Source organism: Megascapheus bottae, chromosome 1 (genome assembly GCF_031878675.1).
Source record: "Megascapheus bottae isolate mThoBot1 chromosome 1, mThoBot2.hap1, whole genome shotgun sequence".
NCBI lineage: Eukaryota > Metazoa > Chordata > Mammalia > Rodentia > Geomyidae > Megascapheus > Megascapheus bottae.
Window position 1 is genome coordinate 27,782,242 of NC_143509.1, and position 19,847 is coordinate 27,802,088.

Sequence of the window (19,847 nt, forward strand, 5' to 3'; positions counted from 1 at the left end):
CATGCCTCCAGTTCCCCTTTTAATTGCATGTCAGAGACTAATACTGTCCTGCCTGGATTGGTTCTGAACTGAGATCCTTCAATCTCAGCCTCCTGAGTAGCTAGGGAGTGCATGAGCCACCAGTGAGTGCATGTCCATATGTTTGGCCTGCACATGAGTGAGACCTTTAGTCACTTAGCACCTGTGTTTCTGGGAGGAGTGTGGTTTATCTCCAAGGCTGGGTGAGGAAAGGACCACAGAGTGGATGCTGGGAAGAAGATCAGGAAGCATCTGGGAGCCAGTTTCTGGGCACAGTGGGTACCCAGGGAACTGGGAAGGGTGTCAGCAGCTGGACAGTGCTGTCCTTAAGGACCAGGGAACTCGCTTCACAGTGGGCTGGGACTGGTCCTGCCTCAGAGGTGGGTGGCAGTGTGGCTGTGCAGGTGGAGTTGCACTTTCTTCTTCTCCCCTGCGCCCTGTTGGGACTGGAATACAGCCATGCTGGAGCTCTTCCCGGGGTATTTGCTGCTGGTGCTGGGGGTTGGGGCCATTTCACAGGAGTGCAAGTACAGGCCCAGGCCGGTCCTGGAAAGGCTTCTAGCCAGTTCACATTCTTTCTGTGGTATCTCTGCTTTTCCTTAGACTTTACATGGAAAAGTCTGATTTGTCCCCCTTCTATCATCTCTAAAAGCACTTCCTGGAAGGTGGATAGCTTTGTCCTACAGTTAAAGTACTGCAAAGCAGGAGAGGGCAGGGTCCCTGCTCCTCTTCCCATTTCTGTGCATCATCATCATCATCATCCCTATCCCCATCCCCCCTAATGCAAGGATTCACATTCTGCTAGTTCTGGATGAGTAAAAGTGGCCAAGGAATCAAGTCTCCTTGCAGGCAAGTTCCATGGTCCTGGTCACAGATGCCTTGATTGGGATTGTGTCTGGGGCTGGGGGTGTGACTCAGTGACAGCACTTGCTTGGCATGTTTAAGGTCCTGGGTTTGATCCTTAGCATGAAGACATGACATACACAAATACATAGAAAATGAGGGAACGGGAGACCCCAAAACTGTTCCCTTTGCTCCTGGGGTGACATGATGCCCCATTTAACTATATCGGTGGATAGCTCTGTGTGTGTGTGTACATGTGTACACTGCCCTAGGCATTTCCTAACAAGTGATGGTTAGGCTTCCCAGTAACTTGAAAACAAAGATTGTGAGAAAAGGAACGGAGGTGCCAGTGTCCGATGCTTAGTGATACCCACCTTCTGGGCAAGTAGCCTTCCACTAAGGGACTGGTGTTCTTCAGTTTCCCCTTCTTTCTGACCATTCCAAGTCAGCCACTGGCTGCCTGAGAGCCCCCAGCTGGGCCTAGAGAGGGAGAGTTCCGCAAAGCACATTTGTTTGGTCTGGTGTTGCCATCTCTCTGCAGGGCTGCCCAAGCCCCATTACCTTTTCCCATTACTGTGTATGGAGTTCACCAGCAGCAGCCAAGCATGGCCCAGTTAGACCTCAGGACCTGCTGAGGCTGGCGAGGGAGGGGACCCAGTGCTCCAGCCTCTAAGCGGGAGGGCATCCGAGCATTTACCACCCTAATCACAAGGCAGGGTGAGGGTGAGGTGAGAAGGCCTGGAGGAGAGGGCCTTTGGTAGAAAGGATCCCTACCAGAAAATGCAGGGAAATTTTACAAATTAATTGTCAAAGACCTGCCTCTAGGCTTGCGGTCCCAGCCGAGGGCCAGATTCAGGGCTGGATGACTGAACTGATCAGATGAGAAAAAAAGAGGGGAGAGGACAGGCGTCAGAGTTTTGTGAACAGCTTGAGTAGTAAGGATCTCTTCTGTTAGCCAGGTAAGGGCCATTTCCATCTGCACCCTGTTCTCTCCAGGGCAGGGGCCTGGGTGCCCACCCTCTAATATGTTTGCCTAGCTTGCTGGACGTAGGGCTCTGGCTGTGGTTCTAAGTGTCCTCTGGTAGCACAGAGGGCCTTATCTCAGGTCAGGTTCCCTGCTTAAGCTTAGCTGTCCCCACATGGCTCTTGTAGCTCTGGTGCTGCCCGGTCCATCAGATGGTCTTCTAGAAGTAAAATGATAAACATTTTCTGGGCCAGGACCAGAATGCCACCTTGCTTAGGGCTTTTGTTGAGGAGGTGGCAGTCACCACCTGTGGGGGTTCTGCAAAGGGGCCTCCAAGCAACAGGCAGCGTGGGACCTGAGGATCTGCTCTAGGTCCCCTCAAGTTGGGGGAGGGACAGCTACTGCCAAGCATTCATTCATCCTGGAGGCTCCCACTTAGGTTAGGGCCACTCTGTGCCCCCAGCAGCCAGGTGCTTCTCCCAGAGGATCGGCTGACTGGTTTGTTTCAAGCCATGGGTTCTGGTGGCTGTGGACAGAGTCCAGGTGGAGTAGAGGAAGGAGGGGCCGTATCCCAGGGCTCTGGAACAGGCTCAGCTGTGCTAGTAAATTCTGACATGACACGTAGAGCTGTTGGCCAGAGCTCAGCTATTGCTGGCCTCCAGTTAGTGTAGTTCCCTTTGGAGGGTCCCACAGTGTCTGTGTTCTTAGATGATTCTAGCATCTAGGGATGTGTGTAGGGGCAGGAGACTGGGCCTCAGAGCCTTGGCACTGGTGGCTGAGATTGTGGCACACCCTCAGCTGGGGGTGTTGTGGCTGCAGTTGGCGCCAGCCTCTGGGGCATAGATGTCTCAGGGCAGGCCATGGTGCTTTGGGCCAGCATGCTGGCTGGGGAGATCACCGCTCCCCCTGCCTTGGAACCTTCCTGTTTACTTTGGCCTCCCCAGCGCAGTTTTGGCACCAGCATTCTCCCCTCTCTGATGGAACTGTGGTCTTCTATTCTTTCACAATAACTGCTCTGCCGCCTGTGTGCCCAGGGTTGGAGCTCTTGTCATGAAAACTGCTGGAAAGCAGCTGGATTGGGTCAGAGGAGAGCCTCATGATGCAGGAATTAACTCCAAAGAAGCAGCTGTGGGGCTGAGCTCTGTCTGTGTTTTGGTGCTGTGTACCTGCTGTTCACCTGGAACCATCCCAGCCATTCTAGGATCATCTTCCAGTCTCCAAGTGTGAAAGCGGGTCAGAGAGACACACGGAGCCGTTCTAGCTCTTTAGGGATGATGTGAATACTGAGGCTCATTCTCCGTACACATCACTGTTCAAAGAGATGCTATGTTCCAGCTAATGATAATAATTCATGTATCCACAGGGTATTCCTCGCCTACTGTTTATTTTGCATGAGTGTGTGTGTGTGTATGTGTGTCCATTCAGAGGCTTGAACTCAGGGCCTAGGAGCTTTATTTGCTCAAGGCTGGTATTTTACAGCTCCACTTCTGGCTCTTTGGTGGAGTTAAGAGTCTCATAGATTTTTATTACCAGGGCTAGCTTTGAACCTTGATCCTCATATTTCAGCCTCCTGAGTAGTTAAGATTACAGGAGAGAGCCACCAGCACTTGGCCTGTTCTTTGTTTTTCGAGATCAAGTCTTGTTATATAGCCTTGGCATCCTGGATTTATGATCCTTCTGCCTCAGCTTCCTCCGTGTTGGGATTACAAGCATGCACCCAGCTTCATGTAGCTTTTGGTGGGAGTGGGGGGTTGGGGCAAGTATTTCTACTTGAATGTTTTCTTGTCATTGGGACATGTGAGCATTGACCTGTCCTCCCTCCCCACCATCCCTGGCAGAGCTGCCAGTCCTTCCACCTGGATCTTGGCATTTCTGGATCTTCTCCATCCTTGGATCTGGCCAAGTCCCCTCTTCCAGGCTCCGTTTACCTCTCTTCTAGGGCTCCCAAGCTGGAGCTCGTCACCTGTCCCCGTGACTCACAGATCTTTTCCTCAGAGATCCACAGGGGCTATCATTCTGAGCAAGAGCTCCATCAGCCCATTTCCTTTTTAAACTGATGAAAGCATGATGAAATTTATCATGAACCTTTTTTTTTTCTTTTTCTTTTTTGGCAGCCCTAGGGATTGAACTCAAGGTTTTGCACTTGCCAGGCAAGCATGTTACTACTTGAACCATGTCCCCATAACATGTTTGTGTTTATGGACGTGTGGACATGTGGATGTGTGTGTGTGTATGCGTATGTGTGTGCATGCATGTGTGCGTACATGCCTGTGCCAGTCTGGGGCTTGAACTCAGGGCCTGGGTGCTGTCCCTAAGCAATTTTTTTTTGCTTCAGTTTAGTGCTCTCCCACTTGAGCCATAGCTTCACTTCCAGCTTTATTGGTAGTAACTGGATAAGAATTTCATGGACTTTCCTGCCTGCCTAGTCTGGCACAAATATAAGTCACTGGTGCATAGCTTAAATTATATTTATTTATTTATTTATTTGCCAGTTCTGGGACTTGAACTCAGGGCCTGGGCACTGTCCTTGGACACTTTTTGCTCAGTGGTAGCACTCTGGCACCTGAGTCATAGCACCACTTCTGGCTTTTTTTGTGTATGTGGTACCAAGGAATCGAACTTAGGGCTTCATGCATGTTAGGTGAGCAATCTGCCACTAGGCTATGCTCACAGCCCAAATTATTTTTATTTTTGTTAGTCATGGGGCTTAAACTCAGGATCTGGATGCTGGCCCCAAGTTTTTTTCATCAAATCAAATGCTCTACCACTATGAGCCACAGCTTGGTTTTCTATTGGTCAATAAAAGTCTCACACTTTCCTGACTGGGTTTGAATGGAGATCCTCAGGTCTTAGCCTCTTGAGTAGGTAGGATTATATAAGTGTGAGTCACCAGTGCCTGGGTTAAATTAATTTTTATTTATTTATTCATTTTTTGATTGGTCTTAGGGCTTGAGCTCTGGGCCTAGGAGCTGTCCCTGAGCTAGTGGTAGAGGCTAGCCCTCTACCACTTGAGCCACAGCACCACTTCTGGTTTCCTGGCCATTTAATTGGAGAGAAGAGTCTCATAGACTCTTTCATGCTGGAGCTGGCTTTGAACTATGATCCTCAGATCTCAGCCTCCTGAGTAGGATTACAGGTGTGAGCCACCAGTGCCTGGCTTAAATTAATTTTTTTGTGTGTGTGTGTGTGAGTCCTGGGGATTGAATTCAGGGTCTGTCCTTGGGCTTTCTCAAGGCTAGAGTTCTACCACTTGAGCCACAGCATCATTTCCAGCTTGTTTCTATGTATGTGGTACCTAGGAATTTCTGAACCCAGGTCTTAGTGCATGCTAGGCAAGCACTCTACCATTAAGCCTCATTCCTAACCCCACATGTTTTTTTGTTTTATTTTGTTTTATTTTGCCAGTCCTGGGCTTAAGCTCAGGGCCTAAGCACTGTCCTTGGACCTTCTCAAGACTAGTGCTCTACCTGAGCCACAGCACCACTTCTGGCTTTTTTCTATGTATGTGGTACTGAGAAATTGAACCTGGGTCTTCGTGCATGGTAGGCAAGCACTCTACCACTAGGCCAAACTCCTGGCCCGCCCCACATGTTTTTAACTGACAAATAGAGCCTGTCTGTTTCTCTCACCTGTTTGGATGAGTGTCTGTAGTCCCAAGCTTCATCCTCTATTATTATTATTATTAGTAGTAGTAGTAGTAGTAGCAGTAGTAATAGCAGTAGTAGTATCATCATCATTATCTACCACTTGGCCCTTCCCGCTTGGAAAGTTCTCCACACCATTATGTGGTCCAGAGGTTTTCTGAAGAAGGTAACCCAGCATTTCCAATAGACAGGGAGCAGGGGTGTCTCCTTTCTCTCAGAGACTGCCGGGGCAGGGTAGGGGCCCAGCAGGCTCCAGTCCAGCAGCAGGTACCCAGGGAAGGGGTGCTGCAGCTTCCCCAGCTTCCATGACAGTGGAATCTTGGCCAGCAGAGTATAGCAGGCTGGGGCAATGGAAGATACAGGGCATGGGAACGGGGGGGGGGGGGGCTGAATGAGCTGGACAGAGGGCTTGAAGGTCCTGTGTTTTCTTAGTGTGCAGTTCAGACAAGCCAGCACCTTCCACATGTGTGCCTCTGTGGGCTGAGGACTCTCAAGTGTGACATTTACACATGGACTGCTAGGTGGTGGGTAGGTTTCCAGACTCCTGCAAGTGTATAGGGGCAGGGCAGGCTGAGAGGTGTGTTCTGGGGCTACGGGAAGGACTGGGAGGGGGGGAGGCAGGCAGACAGGGTGGGTGGAAGAGATTGGGAATGGAATAGTCTTGGAGAAAAAAGGAAGGTTGGAGGAGGGCTGGGCACTCTGGGGCAGAGGCTGGCAGCCAGGAGCACCTCGCTGCCTTCTTATCTCGGCACATAGCAGCAAATGCTCTCTTGGCCTCCACTCCTGGGGCACTGGTGTTTGCCGCTGGTGTCAGACTGTAGCTGCGGGAGTCTGGGGGAGGTCCCCTGAGGGTTTGTGTTCAGTGGCTGGGAACTGGCTGCTGCCGCTGAGTTTTGGGATGCAGTGTCAGACTGGTGCCTGATGGCTTGTGCTTGCTGTGCCTGCTGCTGGCTTTCTTGGGGGAGAGTGAGAGGATTCTGTACTCTGGTGTGTGAGAAAAAAGGTGTTTCAGGGGCTTCCCCAGGGAGGCAGGGTGGCAGTGGCTAGGGAGTGGTTGTGTGGAGTACCCAGACCTGGGCTTCAGCTGAGCTCTGTTCCCAACTGGTTGGGGAGCCTCAGTTTCTCTATGTATAGAATTGCAGTGTATGGTTGTATCCAGGGAGAGCCAGGTGGGACAGCTCTCCTCATCAGGGAACCTCAGGGGAGCAGGTAGCCAGCTGCCAGCAGCTTGTTCCTTTAGTGGTATGCAGAGAAGTTGGGGGAGGCTTCTGATGGGGGGGAGCATAGGGAGGAGGGTAAAGGCAGAGGTGCTACAAGGGTGCTACAGAGACAACGCTGAGCTAGGCACTAGAAGGGTGTGAGGTGGATGGAGTAGCTGCAGGCAGATCAGGGAGATTGGCCAAGGGCTTTGCATAGGGCTGGGGCCCAGAAGTGGCCCCAGTCCCCTCACTTTACTGGTCTGGAAGTACATGTCCCTCTGGGGACTTGGATATAACTTGGCTGGAAGTGCTCGCCGGGCGTGGGAGTGGGCCAGCCTGGCTGTGCCGTGCTTACACTGCCCTGCCTCTCTCTCCCCAGTGCACCGTCCAAGTCAAGTTAGAGCTGGGGCACCGTGCCCAGCTGCGCAAAAAGCCCACCACAGAGGGTTTTACCCACGACTGGATGGTGTTTGTCCGTGGCCCTGAACAATGTGAGATCCAGCACTTCGTGGAGAAGGTGATCTTCTGGCTGCATGACAGCTTCCCCAAGCCCAGGCGAGGTGAGTGGACCTGGGCTCACCCCTGAGATGGGAAGGCGGGTGCCGGGGAGTGAGCAGGGAAGGCCAGAGAGGATGGGGCAGCCACAGTGTCTTGTCCAGGTGACTCAAGTGATCACTGTGCTGTAATCAGAATTAACGAGGCGGGTGGAGACAGTACGGCAGCATCACTCATCCTGTCAACTATCTGTGGGTCCTCTTCTCACTGCACCCTTTCCCTGGGCTGTCACTCTTGCATGTGGGACCATTTGCTCCAGCAGTTGGTGGTCTTGGGCAACTTCTTGGGGCAGGACCTCCTCCTACCTCCAGAAAGACTTCCCCTGGGCATCTGAAGGCAATGGTGGTAATCTCCTGAGCTCCTTGGGGGCTGAGGCAGGGTCTGTTTTTTCACTGTTGAGTCCCAGGGCCACGTACATCACAGAGGTCCAGTATTCCTTTCTGTTCATTTATTCATTCATTTGCCATGCTAGTCATGAGCTCTAGCCTAAGCTCCCAGTAAATAATTTTCCCCTAGTCCTGGGGCTTGAACTTGGGGCCTGGGCACTGTCCCTGAGCTTCTTGGGCTCAAGGCTAGCACTCTACCCCTTGAACAACAGCACCACTTCTGGCTTTTTCTGTTACATAGTACTAAGGAATTGAATCCAGGGCTTCATATGTGCTAAACAAGCCCTCTACCACTAAGCCACATTCCCAGCCCAAGTAAACAATTCTTTTTTGCCAGTCCTGGGCTTGAGCTCAGGCCCTGAGCACTGTCCTTGGACTTTCTCAAGGCTAGAGCTCTACCACTTGAGCCTCAGCAGCACTTCCGGCTTTTTCTATGTATGTGGTACTGAGGAATCAAACCCAGGTCTTCGTGCATGCTAAGCAAGCACTCTACCACTAGGCCAAACTCTCGGCCCCTCTTTTTTAGTTCACATTAGTTATCCAGGAAAAGATTTCATTGTGATATTTCCATACATGTGTACAATATATTCTAGTCTTCTCCCTCTGCCCTTTCCTCCCTCCTAAAACAATTCAGCATGTTTTGTAGTTCATTTTTCTTTCTTTCTTTCCTTTCTTCCATCCATCTATCCTTGTTCCTTCCTTCTTTCTTTTTCCTTCTCCTTTTTTCTTTTTTTGCCAGTCCTAGGCTTGAATTCAGGGCTTGAGTGTCTTTTGCTCAGAGCCAGCACTCTACCACTGGAGCCACAGAGCCACTTCTGGCCTTTTCTGTTTTTGTTTTTGTTTTTTCTTTTTGTCAGTCATGGGGCTTGAACTCTGGGCCTGTGTACTGTCCCTGAGCTCTTCAGCTCAAAGCTAGTCCTGTGCTCCTTGAGCTACAGTACCACTTCCTGGTTTTCTGCTGGTGGTTAATTGGAGATGAGTCTTACAGACTTTCATGCCTAGACTGGCTTTGGACTGTGATTCTCAGATCTCAGCCTCCTGAGTATCTAGGATTACAGGTGTGAGCCACTGGCACCCAGCTTTTCTTTCTTTCTTTTTTTTTTTTTTTTTGGCCAGTCCTGGGCCTTTGAACTCAGGGCCTGAACACTCTCCTTGAGCTTTTTCAAGGAGAGTGTTCTGCCATTTGAACCACAGGACCACTTCCAGCTTTTTCTTTTTTTCTTTTTGTCAGTCCTGCGGCTTGAACTCAGGGCCTGAGCACTGTCCTTGGACACTTTTTGCTCAAGGCTAGCACTCTGCCACTTGAGCCACAGTACCACTTCGGCTTTTTCTGTGTATGTGGTTCTGTGGAAGCCAACCCAGGGCTTTATGCTTCCTAGGCAAACACACTCCCACTAGGCCATTCTTCTGGCCCACTTCTGTTGTTTTCTTTGTATGTATGTGGTACTGAGGAATCAAACCCAGGGCTTCATGCATGTTAGGCAAGCACCACTAGGCCACATTCTCAGCCCTTTTTCTGTTTATGTGGTACTGACAACTCAAACCCAGGGCTTCATGCACGCTCTAGGCAAGCACTCTACCACTATAATAGCCACATTCCTGGTCCCTGTAGTTCTTTTTTCAAACATGCAAACCATCTTCCCAGTACCCAGATCTGAGTCAGCGTTGATAAGATAAGGGATGCCTGTGTCGCTCACAAACACTTCTGCCATGACCTGGGGAATGACAGATGTCAAATTTGCCAGGAGAAAGTGGCACCTCCAAAGATTCCTTGTGTCAGTGACCATTTTTTGCTTGCTTGCTTGCTTGCTTTTTTTTGGGGGGGGGGCGCTAGTCCTGGGACTTGAAACCAGGGCCTGAGCACTGTCCTTGGTCTTTCTCAAAGCTGGACCTCTACCACTTGAACCACATGCTAGGCAAGCATTCTACTACTAGGCCAAATTCCTGGGCCTTTTTTTTTTTTTTTTTCTGTTTTGGGGCTTGAACTCTGGACCTGGGTGATATCCCTGAGCTCTTCAGCTCAAGGCTACTCCCTACCCCTTGAGCCACAGCTCTATTTCCAGTTTTCTAATAGTTAATTGGAGATGAATCTCACAGGCCTTAGTCCTGGCTTTGAACCACAATCCTCAGATCTCAGCCTCTTGAGTAATTAGGATTACAGGTGTGACCCACCACGCTCAGCCAAGCCCCGCCCCCCCTTCTCTCTCCCCACTTCTTTCCACTTCTTTCCTTCTTTCTTTTATCATTCCTGGAGCTTGAACTCAGGGCCTGAGTACTGTCCTTATGCTTTTTCCTCAAGGCTACCTGCGCTCTGTCACTTGAGCCACAGCATCACTTCTGGCTTTTCTATGTATGTAGTACTGAGGAATCAAACTCCGGTCTTTGTGCATGCTAGGCAAACACTCTACCACTAGGCCAAACTCCCATCACTCATCTCTATTCTTACAATCTTTGCCCTCAGTATTCAGCAGTTTCTCTCCTGTTCTCTCTCCCCCTTTTCCCATCCTTCCTTCACTCCTCCCCTCATCCCCTCCCTCTGTCACTGACCAGTACTGATACTCATAAAGCCAGCACACTTGCTGTCTTGGCAGCTCTGTCCCATGAGCCTCAAGCAACGATGTCTGTTTTCATCCTTGCCGGCAGGCATAGGGTCAGTGTGAATACACAGTACTCTTAGAGGAGCACTCTGGCGTCCAGTGCTGTTGTCACAGAGTAGAGGATGTCACAGTAGAAGCACATGACCGAGGTGGCCTGACAGGAAGGAACCAGGGGCAGTGAGGAGGCTGTTCCCTCAGTGTGCCTCTCTGCACTTCCGATCTTACCTTTGCTGCCTTGTCCCCATGGCAGAGGTGGCGGTCTGTCTGGTACTGTGCTGTAGCTTTGGTGCCTGGGAAGATGCTCTCACTACAAATTCTTTGTGAATGAAAGGGTCCTGAGTTCTGACTCCCTACTGAGGAAGCCTCTATCTCCTGGAGCCTTCTCTGTGGACCAGAGCTGTGCTTGACTGGGTCAAGTTAGTTGACCTAAAGCCAAGACTGCTCTGGGCGGGCTGGAAGGCTGGAAGCAGCGCTGACTTTGTGTAGTTGGCTGGCCAGCAGGCTGGCTGGCTGCCAGGGCTTCATTCTTCCTCTCTGTCCCACGGCCCAACTTTGGGCTATTCAAAGCAGACTAGTCAAGGTCAAATTGAGGTCAGATGGGCTGTCCTCCATCATTTTGTATGTGTATAAAATTCAGCCCTATTGTATTTTCCTTGTATTTGGGCTGGGATTCCTTGGTGTGGGTGGAGGAATTGAGAGTCTTGCTTCTCTGTAGTGTGAGGGCCTGAGCCACTGCTTCTTTTGCCCTGGTGTCCCGAGTGCTGATTACAACCACATGATACCGTGCACGTGCTGCTGGAGTTTGAACTCAGGGACATGCTCTTGCTACACAGTTGCTCCTAGCCTTTTTTTGCTTTTTAGGTTTTTTTTTTTGGGTGGGGGGTTAGTCACTGGGCTTGAACTTAGAACCTTAGACACTGGCCCTAAGCTTTTGTGCTCAATGCTAGCACTCTACCATTTGAATCACAGCACCACTTCCAGCTTTTCTATGCATGTGGTATCAAGGAATCAAACCCGTGCGTGCTAGGCAAGCACTCTACCACTAGTCCAAACTCCTTCCCCGGCTAGTTATTTTTTAAATGGGCTCTTGCATTTTTGCCTGGGGTCAATGTTGGACTGCAGTGCCCCTCCTGAGAGTGTCACCCACCTAGCTTGGCTGAGATCAGGGCCTCACTAACTTGCCAGGGCTGGCCTGGAGTTGTGACCCTCCAGATTTCAGTCTCCTGAGTAGCCAGAGTGATAGATGTGTAACCACTGTGCCTGGGCAGTGAGTTTTGAATGACCTTTGTTTCTCCTTTTGTTTGTGTTTTCATCCCGTCTTCATCATTTCTTCTGTGAGGTGTGTGCGTGTGTGTGCGTGCGTGCGTGCGCGTGTGTGTGTGTGTGTGTGTGTGTGTGTGTGTGTGTGTGTGTAATGAGGCTTGGACTCAGCCTGGTGCTGTCCCTGAGCTCTTCCACTCAAGGCTACCTCCTTACCCTTGAGCCCAGCCCCACTTCCTGTTTTCTTGAGATACGAGTCTCAGATCCTTTTATGCCCAGGCTGGCTTTGAACCTTGATCCTCAGATCTCAGCCTTCTGAGTAGCTAAGATTACTGGTGAGAGCTACCATGCCTGGCTTGAAGTATGTTTTTCTTCACCTTTTTAGTCCAATGTTTTCCCATCTTCCCTCTAATCATCCTGAGTCCTCTGGGACCCCCTCCCTAGCCATTGCCTGGGCCTTTTCTTCACTGTTCTCCACTGGGAAGGATTTATCTACTCCCCTTTGTTTTGCATTATTTCCTCCTTTACTAGAGTGATTTCTTCAGTGCCACCCCCAAGAGGTTAATTACTAAGGAAATTTCCCAAGGGGGTTGTGGGCAAGGCTGCACATGGGAAGATGCCATTATTCTCACTCATGGTGTGCAGTGCTTGGCTTGTGTATCATTTAGAACTTTGTTTTGGTTGCTCTTTTATGTGAGTCCTGGGACTGGGTACTGTCCCTGATCTTTTTTTTTTTTTTTGCTTAAGGCTAATGCTCTACACTAGAGCCACAGCTCCACTTTCAGCTTCTTTTTGGTAGTTAATTAGGGAAAAGCATCTCAGGGACTTTCTTGTCTGGCCTGAGATTATAGGCATGAGCCACCAGGGTCCAGTTCACCTGGAGCTTTGACAGTACCACTTCTGAGGCAGCAGCCTTGCCCAGTGGGTCCTGTGTCTCCAGGAGCATAGGGGGTGTTCCAGGGGCATTTGCCGCTTCTGGGGCTTTGGTTCCGCTGCTGTGTTTCCTGACTATCCTTCTAGCTCCTGTGTATCTGTTTTTTCTTCCCAGGGTACTTTGTTCCCTAACTTTCTCATGCTGCTGTCTGCCTGTGTGCAAATGTGAGCAGTTGTGTCTGGATGTAAAATGGGTGTAGGGAGAGAGGTTACTACATGAGCCCCACATGCCAGCTTCTGTCAGCCATCTGCTGGGTCATTTTTTCCCATCTCATGGTTGAACTGAAAAAGTCATAATCTTTAAAAGCGTATTCCTGGTTTATGTTTTTTGTGCCTGTACTGTGGCTTGATCTCAGATCCTTGAGCTCACTGAGCTTTCTTACCTACAGCTGGCACTTTGCCATTTGAGCACACCTCCAGTTTTTGTTTGTTTATTTGTTTGTTTGTTTCCCTGGTAGGTTGGGAATAAGTGTCTCAGATAGGTCTGCCTGGGCTGGTCTCTACCTAGGATCCTCAGTTATCAGCCTCTTGAGTAGGATTATATGTATGAGCTACCAATGCCCAACCTGTTTTTGTGGTTGTTGGTTCTGTCCCCATGGATCTGAGAGTCTTGATTTTCTGCTTTTTCTTTTGCCAGTACCGGGGCTTGTACTCTGGGCCTGGGCACTGTCCCTGAGCTCTTCAGCCCAAGGCTACTGCCCTACCCCTTGAGCCACAGCCCCACTTCCTGTTTTCTGGTGGGTAATTGGAGATAAGAGCCTCATGACTTTAGTGCCCAGGCTGGCTTTGAACCACGACCCTCAGATTTCATTCTTCTGAGTAGCTAGAATTATAGGTGTGAGCCACTGTGCCCATTCCTAAGCGTATTTGCTCAAGGGCTATTTCACTTGAGCCACAATACAGTACTGAGGAATCAAACTCAGGTCTTCATGCACTCTTACCACTAAGCCACACTAATAAGCTCCTTTTTTTTTTTTATGCACAGATTCACTCAGACTGATTTTGTGATTTTCTCCTCTTCAAGTTGAAGTCTTTCCTCTGTCCTCCACTGTCTTCCCAGAGGGAGCTTTCTTCCATTCTTCCTGCAGTATATGGGAGGGGTCTCAGTGACCCAGCACAGCCTCCAGTTAGTACAGAGGACCACTTCTTGTACTTTATGCTTTCTCTCCCTCCAGACAGCTACCTTCCTTTCTCAAGACATGGAGCCATCCAGCTTTCCCCACACTGGCTGGCGTGGGGTAGGTGGAGGCTGGAGCCTTGGGGTTGTTTCTTTAAGCACAGCCTTTTACAAGGTGATGATCAGTAAGCCTTTGAGCTCACCTTTTGTTCTGCATGGCTAGTGCCTGGCATAGGCATGAGGCTGTGCAGCCAGCACCACTATTCTGTTGGCGTCATCCAGCCCCTTGCCTGCCTTTTGGTCACTCCCGTGGTGTGACCTGCTCTGCCCTCAGGAGCTTCACCACCCAGGCCTGACCTCTGAGTTCCATTGCCCAGTGGACCTTGGTGCGGGTGGCCTGCTGGAGCTCGCTGGGCCCGGCCTCTCCCCCCTTAGCTCTCCACATCTGTTCTGTGGCTCGGCTCAGCTGTCCCTGCAGGTGGGCCTGTGGGCCTGTGTGCTTCTGGCCTTCCTGCTGCTCTGGAAGTCTGCCCATCCCTTAGCTATCCCTGGAGGGTTCCATGCTCTCCAGTCTTGGAGTGCCAGGCCTCGTGGGAAGAGCTGGAGAAACAGGTAGGCCCAATCTTGAGAGGGATAAGATAAGGGGTGACCGATTGGTTTGCAAAAATGACTGCACTCAGCAGAAGCAGGTGACCTGGAGGTCAGAGGTCAAAGAACCTGGGCCTGACCCTGCTGGGAGGTGGCACTTTTTTTTTTTTTTGTCCATCATGGGAGTTGAAATCTGGGCTTGGTCGCTGTGCCTGAGCTCTTTAGCTCAGGGCTAGAGCTCTAGCACTTAAGCTAAGTACCATCTCCAATTAACCACCATTTTCTGGTGGTTAATTGGAGATGTGTCTCATGGACTTTTGTGTTTGGACTGACTTTGAACCACTGTCCTCAGATCTCAGCGTCCAATAGCTAGGATGAACTACCAGTGCCCACCTCTGATGGAATCTTAATGGCCAGGTGGGGTGAGGTGGATATGGCTTGGGATGTGGATGCCACCCCAGGCTCTTGCCTTCCTAGCTCTACTCTGGGGACCACAGTGTGAGCAAGGGGCCGCCCCTCCTGCCTGCGCCACTCTGTTTTCCTCTATATAGGCTGAACTGTCTAGATGGGGGCCAGGAGGCATCCAGTCCTGTGCCAGGTTTTATTCACCAAGAGCAGTTGGCAGATGTCTTTGGCTGGTAGACTTGGGCCATGGTCAGGTAGCTGGAGAGATTGTGGCCACAGCCTGGACCACCTGACAGGGGCGTGGCCTGTAGTCCCTGCTGTGGCACTATAGGTTTTCTGTTAAATGCTTCTAAGAGGAGGCAAGTCTTATGTCCAGGTCTAAGAAAGACAGACTTGCAGCCAGTGGAGACGGAGAAGCAGGGATAGTGAGCAGGCTCTGAGGATACTAGGACTCTGAGGGAGAGTGCCAGATGGAGGGGGCTCTGAGGCTGCGCCTGTGGAAAAATGAGGTTTCTGGAGGTGGGGCACAGGGGATAGTCACTCTGGCCATTTCAGTCATCTGTTGAGCTGCCTAGGAGTGAGAAGTGGCCTAAGTGCCCAGCAAGATGCTGGAGAAGGCATCAGGCTGCGAACTGTGTTTCTCTGGCCTGCGGGATGCTGCCATGATAGTATGTACTTGGTGACAGATGAGCTCAGGATAGGAGTGAGGTGGCTGTAGGTCCTTGAGAGAGTGGACATCCTGGAATGCTGAGGATGTGCAGATCTTGGGGGTGCATTAGTCTGCTGGAGATGGCCACATCTGAGTTCCTCACCAACCCACAAGAGGCCTTCAAGGAGGGGAAGGGATGGCTGGGAGGGAGGCAGGCCTGCACTCCTTGGACTGTAATCCCTGCCATTGGCCCACGGTTGGCCCAAGGCAGGGCTCTTCCTCACTTCCCTCAGTAAGTCCAAGGAGCTAGAGCTGTCCTCTTGGGCCTCTGTGCCAGCCCTGCTGCTGTATGAGCAGTAGTATGGATGGTGGGCAGGTGGGTGATGTCACTGTGCCTCCCAGACAAATCCTGCTCTCTTGTGAGACTCCTGCAGGCTTATGCGTGGCAGGGTAGTGGCTGGAGCCAGTGATGCTGGTCCAGAGCTGGTCTTTGAGGGAAGGTGGTGGTCCAGGGGGAGGACAGTGAGAGAGAGGGTGGGGGAGAACCAGAGGGACATTCCTCCCCTAGTAGGAGGGACATCGCCTGGTCACTCCAGCCCAGCCCCCTTGCAAAGCTTCAGAGATGTAAAATACACAAGTCGATATCAGAGTCTCCTCACCCCTTTACAGAAGGCTTTAACAAATTGTGTTTTCTTATGTTCCAGTGAACTTTTGCAGCAGTTTCTGGACCCCCTGAAGAAGTACCTTCCTAAGAGGGACATTGTACAAGGGAAATATTCTCACTCCCTGACTTACCAGAGGGTAGCCCCTCTGTACATCACCTGTTTCATAACAACAAGACATTTCGAAGAGAGAATTGGCCTCTTAGCAATTGACATTCTGTTGGAGGAAACAAGGCAGGCACAGGAGGGCAAGTGCTATGTGATCTCAATTGTCAGTGAAATAGTCCATCTCAGAAGCAGGTGGGACAGTGGCTGGGTGGTGATGACACGAAGCAGTGGTGTGGGGTGACTGAGGTGTGGAGCTTGAGTGCAGCATGGTTGTTTCTGATGCTGGGTGTGCTTCCCGCAGACCCAGGAATCAAAGGGCGGGAGGAAACTGGGAGGTGCCAGACTTCAGTGCTAGTCCCTTAGCTCTGCACCTGTTCCAGAGTCTTGTAAGGTGTTCGGACCTTCTCGAGCAAGCAGGGAGCTTCCTTTCCCTGGTGGTTCCTGCTCTGGAGAGGGAGGGACAGGATCCAGCACCTGCTCTTTACTGCTTACATTTTTTTTCCCTTCTAAGCTGAGAACCATATTTTCATGGCATTTGCATAGTGACAGCAGACTTGCCAAAGTGTGTGGTTTATTTTGGATGAGATGATGGACATATTTTATGTGTACTTTACTCTTGTTCAGATTTCTGTTGTTGTTTTCTTAAGTGTTTGGGGTAGTACTGCTCTTTCATAGCAACATGGGCATGCGCTTGTTAGGTGCTAAAGTAGGAGCTGGGTAGAGAACGCTGGAACCCAGCTCCTGTGTCAGGTATGCCCAGCCATGCACAGAGCCAGGTGTTATGTGAAGGCTAGAGTCAGGTATACTGCGCAGCTGTAGCCTGTACCTATACTGGCTTGCCTGGTAGGCCGGCCGGGGCTCCAGCTTCCTTCCCACCCCTTCCTACTCTGCTCACTGAAGGCTCAGGTGGCAGCAGATCACTTTTCTCTTGCCATTCTCCCTGAGGATCTTGGCTCAGGGGAGGTGGGGCAGTGGGGGCAGGAAGCCTCATGGATGGTTTTCCCTTTCTTTTCAGTGTGCAAGGAACCCCCTTACAAAGTGGAGGAGTCGGGTTATGCTGGCTTCATCATGCCCATCGAGGTGCACTTCAGAAACAAGGTAGGACCCTGTATTAGCAGTGGGCAGTACATGGGACATGAGTTCTAGGCCAGCCGGGCCTGCATTGCCTCTAAAGATCAAGAACCCATCAGCCAATGAATCTGTCAGTAGAAGGTCAATGGAGCTACCTAAGAATGATGGACAAAGCTGTTTCCCAGGAATGCCGGCTGGGGATTGAGTTTCACCAGAAAGGCCAGGCTGGAAGCAGGCAGCAGCTCCTGACAGGCTGCACCAGGCCACAGCCCCTTCCCTACAAGCCAGCAGGATTCTGTCACTCCTGCCTATAATTGCAGCTATTCAGAAGGCTGAGATCTGAGGATCCATGATGGAAGCTAGCCTGGGCAGGAAACTCAGTGAGATTCTCATTTCCAATTTGCCACCAAAAAAAGCCAGAAGTAGTGCTGGTGATTCAAGTGGTGAAGTGTAAGCTTGCACTGAGAAAAGCTAAGGCACAGCACCCAGGACCTAAATTCAAGCCCTCCAGGTAGCACCAAAATAATGATTGACTGACTGAATGAATGGGTAAACATCTGTGTGTCCCAGGGCAGGCTCTGCTAGGACCCTGGACAGTTGTTGCTGCTGCTGTGTCAAGGACAGGCCCTGTCCTTGGACACTTTTGGCTCAAGGCTAATGCTGTGCCACTTGAGCCACAGTACCACCTCCTGGCTTTTTCTGAATATGTGGTACAGAGGAATTGAACCCAGGGCTTTGTGCATGTTAGGCAAGCACTCTACCACTAGGCTATGTTCCCAGCTCTCATTTTTTTTTGAGTGGAAGAATCAAATTTGGTGTGATAGAGGGAAGGAATTAAACACAGCAGCATAGTTAGCTGGGGGCAAGAGGATTCTTTTCCTCATATTGAAATGGTGTATGTATGCGTGTGGTAAAATGCCTGTCTAGCAAGCACCAGCCTGGAGTTCAAACCCCAGAAAGTTTTTTTGTTTTTCTTTTGTGAAGTATTAGAATTACAGATGTGTACCTCCTGGCTCAACATGTTTCTGTGATTGAGTTACTTGTGCCCGGTGGTATAACTGAAACCAGCAATTTGAGTGACATGGGCTTTTCTGCTTTTCTGCATGCTGAGAACTGGAGAGTTCGGTTATTCTGACTTGTGTAATACAGTGCAGACCACTGTCACCCTGTGAGGTGACACAATAGTAAAGTCTTCTCCTGAGTCTACTTTCTGGCATCTCTTAAATGGCCTATAGTTAAAAAGTGTTCCTGCTCATGGGTGTCCCGGAGTGGCTTATCTGGAGATCTCCCTTGGGTCCTGGTGCCACCTTCCTTGCTGGAAAGAGACCTTTGTTTATATTCAGCCCTGTCCTAGATGCAGCAGGAGCCATGCTGTTACATAAACTACACAGCCACAGGAACCTCGGAGATGCCCCCGCTTCCCCCGGAAGGGAGCCCAGTGGGGTCCCTAGCAGGCTTGCCAGGGGCTGCTCACAGACTCTTGGGCTTTCTGAGGTGTTTGTGAGTAGAGGCCCAGAGGCTTGGAGCACAGATAAGCTCATTTGCCCCATGTCCCTGCTCTTGTCCCTGTGGTCCTAACCCTCTAGAAGTGTGCACGTGGCCTCTGGAGCGCCCCTCGATGGGCGATGGCAAGGAAGTGGCAGCAGTCCTTCAGGGTGGGCAGGGCTCCGTGTGAGCCATCTGCTCAGTGCATGCTGGAGTTCTCAGTGGTGAGGGGCTGGGACTCCGAGGCTGCTTATTTCAGTTGACTTAGACTAAGTGCTTTTGAGACTCAAGCAGTGTGGGGTCCACGGGACCTGGAGGCTCTGGGTTTTTTTTTGTTGTTGTTCGTTTGTTTGTTTGTTTGGTCAGTTATGGGGCTTGAACTCTGGGCCTGGGTGTTGTCCCTGAGCTCTTTTGGTTTTCTGATGGTTAATTGAAGACAAGAGTCTCATGGACTTTAGTGCCTGGGCTGGCTTTGAACTGTGATCCTCAGAGCTCAGCCTCCTGAGTAGATAGGTTTATAGGTGTGGGCCACCATGCCCAGCTAGCTCTGGGGGCTTTTGAGGCCCCTGCCCAGGGCCCAGCATGCAGGCCAGATAGTGTACTGGGCAGGCAGTTACAGAGCCTTGCTCCTGGCCTTGGAGACCCTGCAGGGTGGAGGGGTCCTGATTCAGTCTTTTTTTTTTTTTTTTGGCCAGTCCTAGGCCTTGAACTCAGGGCCTTGCCACTGTCCTTGGGCTTTCTCAAGGCTAGAGCCACAGTACCATTTCTGGCTTTTTTCTATGTATGTGGCACCAAGGAATAGAACCCAGGTCCTCATGCATGCTAGGCAAGTACTCTACCACTAGGCCAAACTCCTGGGCCCTGATTCAGTCTTTTACCAGAGGTGGGGTGCTTGTTGCTTGGGCCTTGGCTGGACCTTGGCCCTTAGAGTGGGCAAGCCCAGTGTCACCACTTTGTGGTGAGCCACAAAGTGAGCCAAACAGAGCCTGTTCTGGGGGAGGGGAGCACTCTGTGGCCATGAGGGTCTCAGCTGCACCTGCCAGATAGACCTTCCTGCCTAGACTGGTCTTCAACTAAAATCCTCTTATCTCAGCCTCCTGAGATTATGAGTGTGAGCCATCAGTGTCTGGCTTTTTTGTCTTTTTGATTCTGAGGCTGTTGTTAGACTACTGTGTTCATGAACCCCTTGATACCATTGAGGGAGCAGTACAGTAGTGCAGAGCTGAGGTGGGCACTGATGCCCTTGTCCTGCTGTCTTCTGCCCTGTGGCATACCCCATACAGCAGTAGCATGAAACTCATGTCTGGATGTGGGAGATGATTTTAGAGTCTGGACACTTGGCCCCTGGAAGGATTCAGACTCC

At 50.8% G+C, this 19,847-nt stretch overlaps 1 protein-coding gene across 3 annotated transcripts in view; it reads left to right on the forward strand.

The window, feature by feature from the left end:
• Positions 1 to 19,847, forward strand: part of Mllt1 (MLLT1 super elongation complex subunit) — a 51,182-nt gene that overhangs the window by 3,040 nt on the left and 28,295 nt on the right. For 2 of the 3 annotated variants that reach the window (XM_090340083.1, XM_090340075.1), the window contains exons 2-3: positions 7,048 to 7,228; positions 16,944 to 17,026. In XM_090340083.1, coding sequence (XP_090196209.1) covers positions 7,048 to 7,228; positions 16,944 to 17,026 — 264 coding nt within the window. Of the gene's footprint in view, positions 1 to 7,047; positions 7,229 to 16,943; positions 17,027 to 19,847 lie in introns of those variants that run through there. The other variant, XM_090340093.1, reaches the window with a different exon arrangement.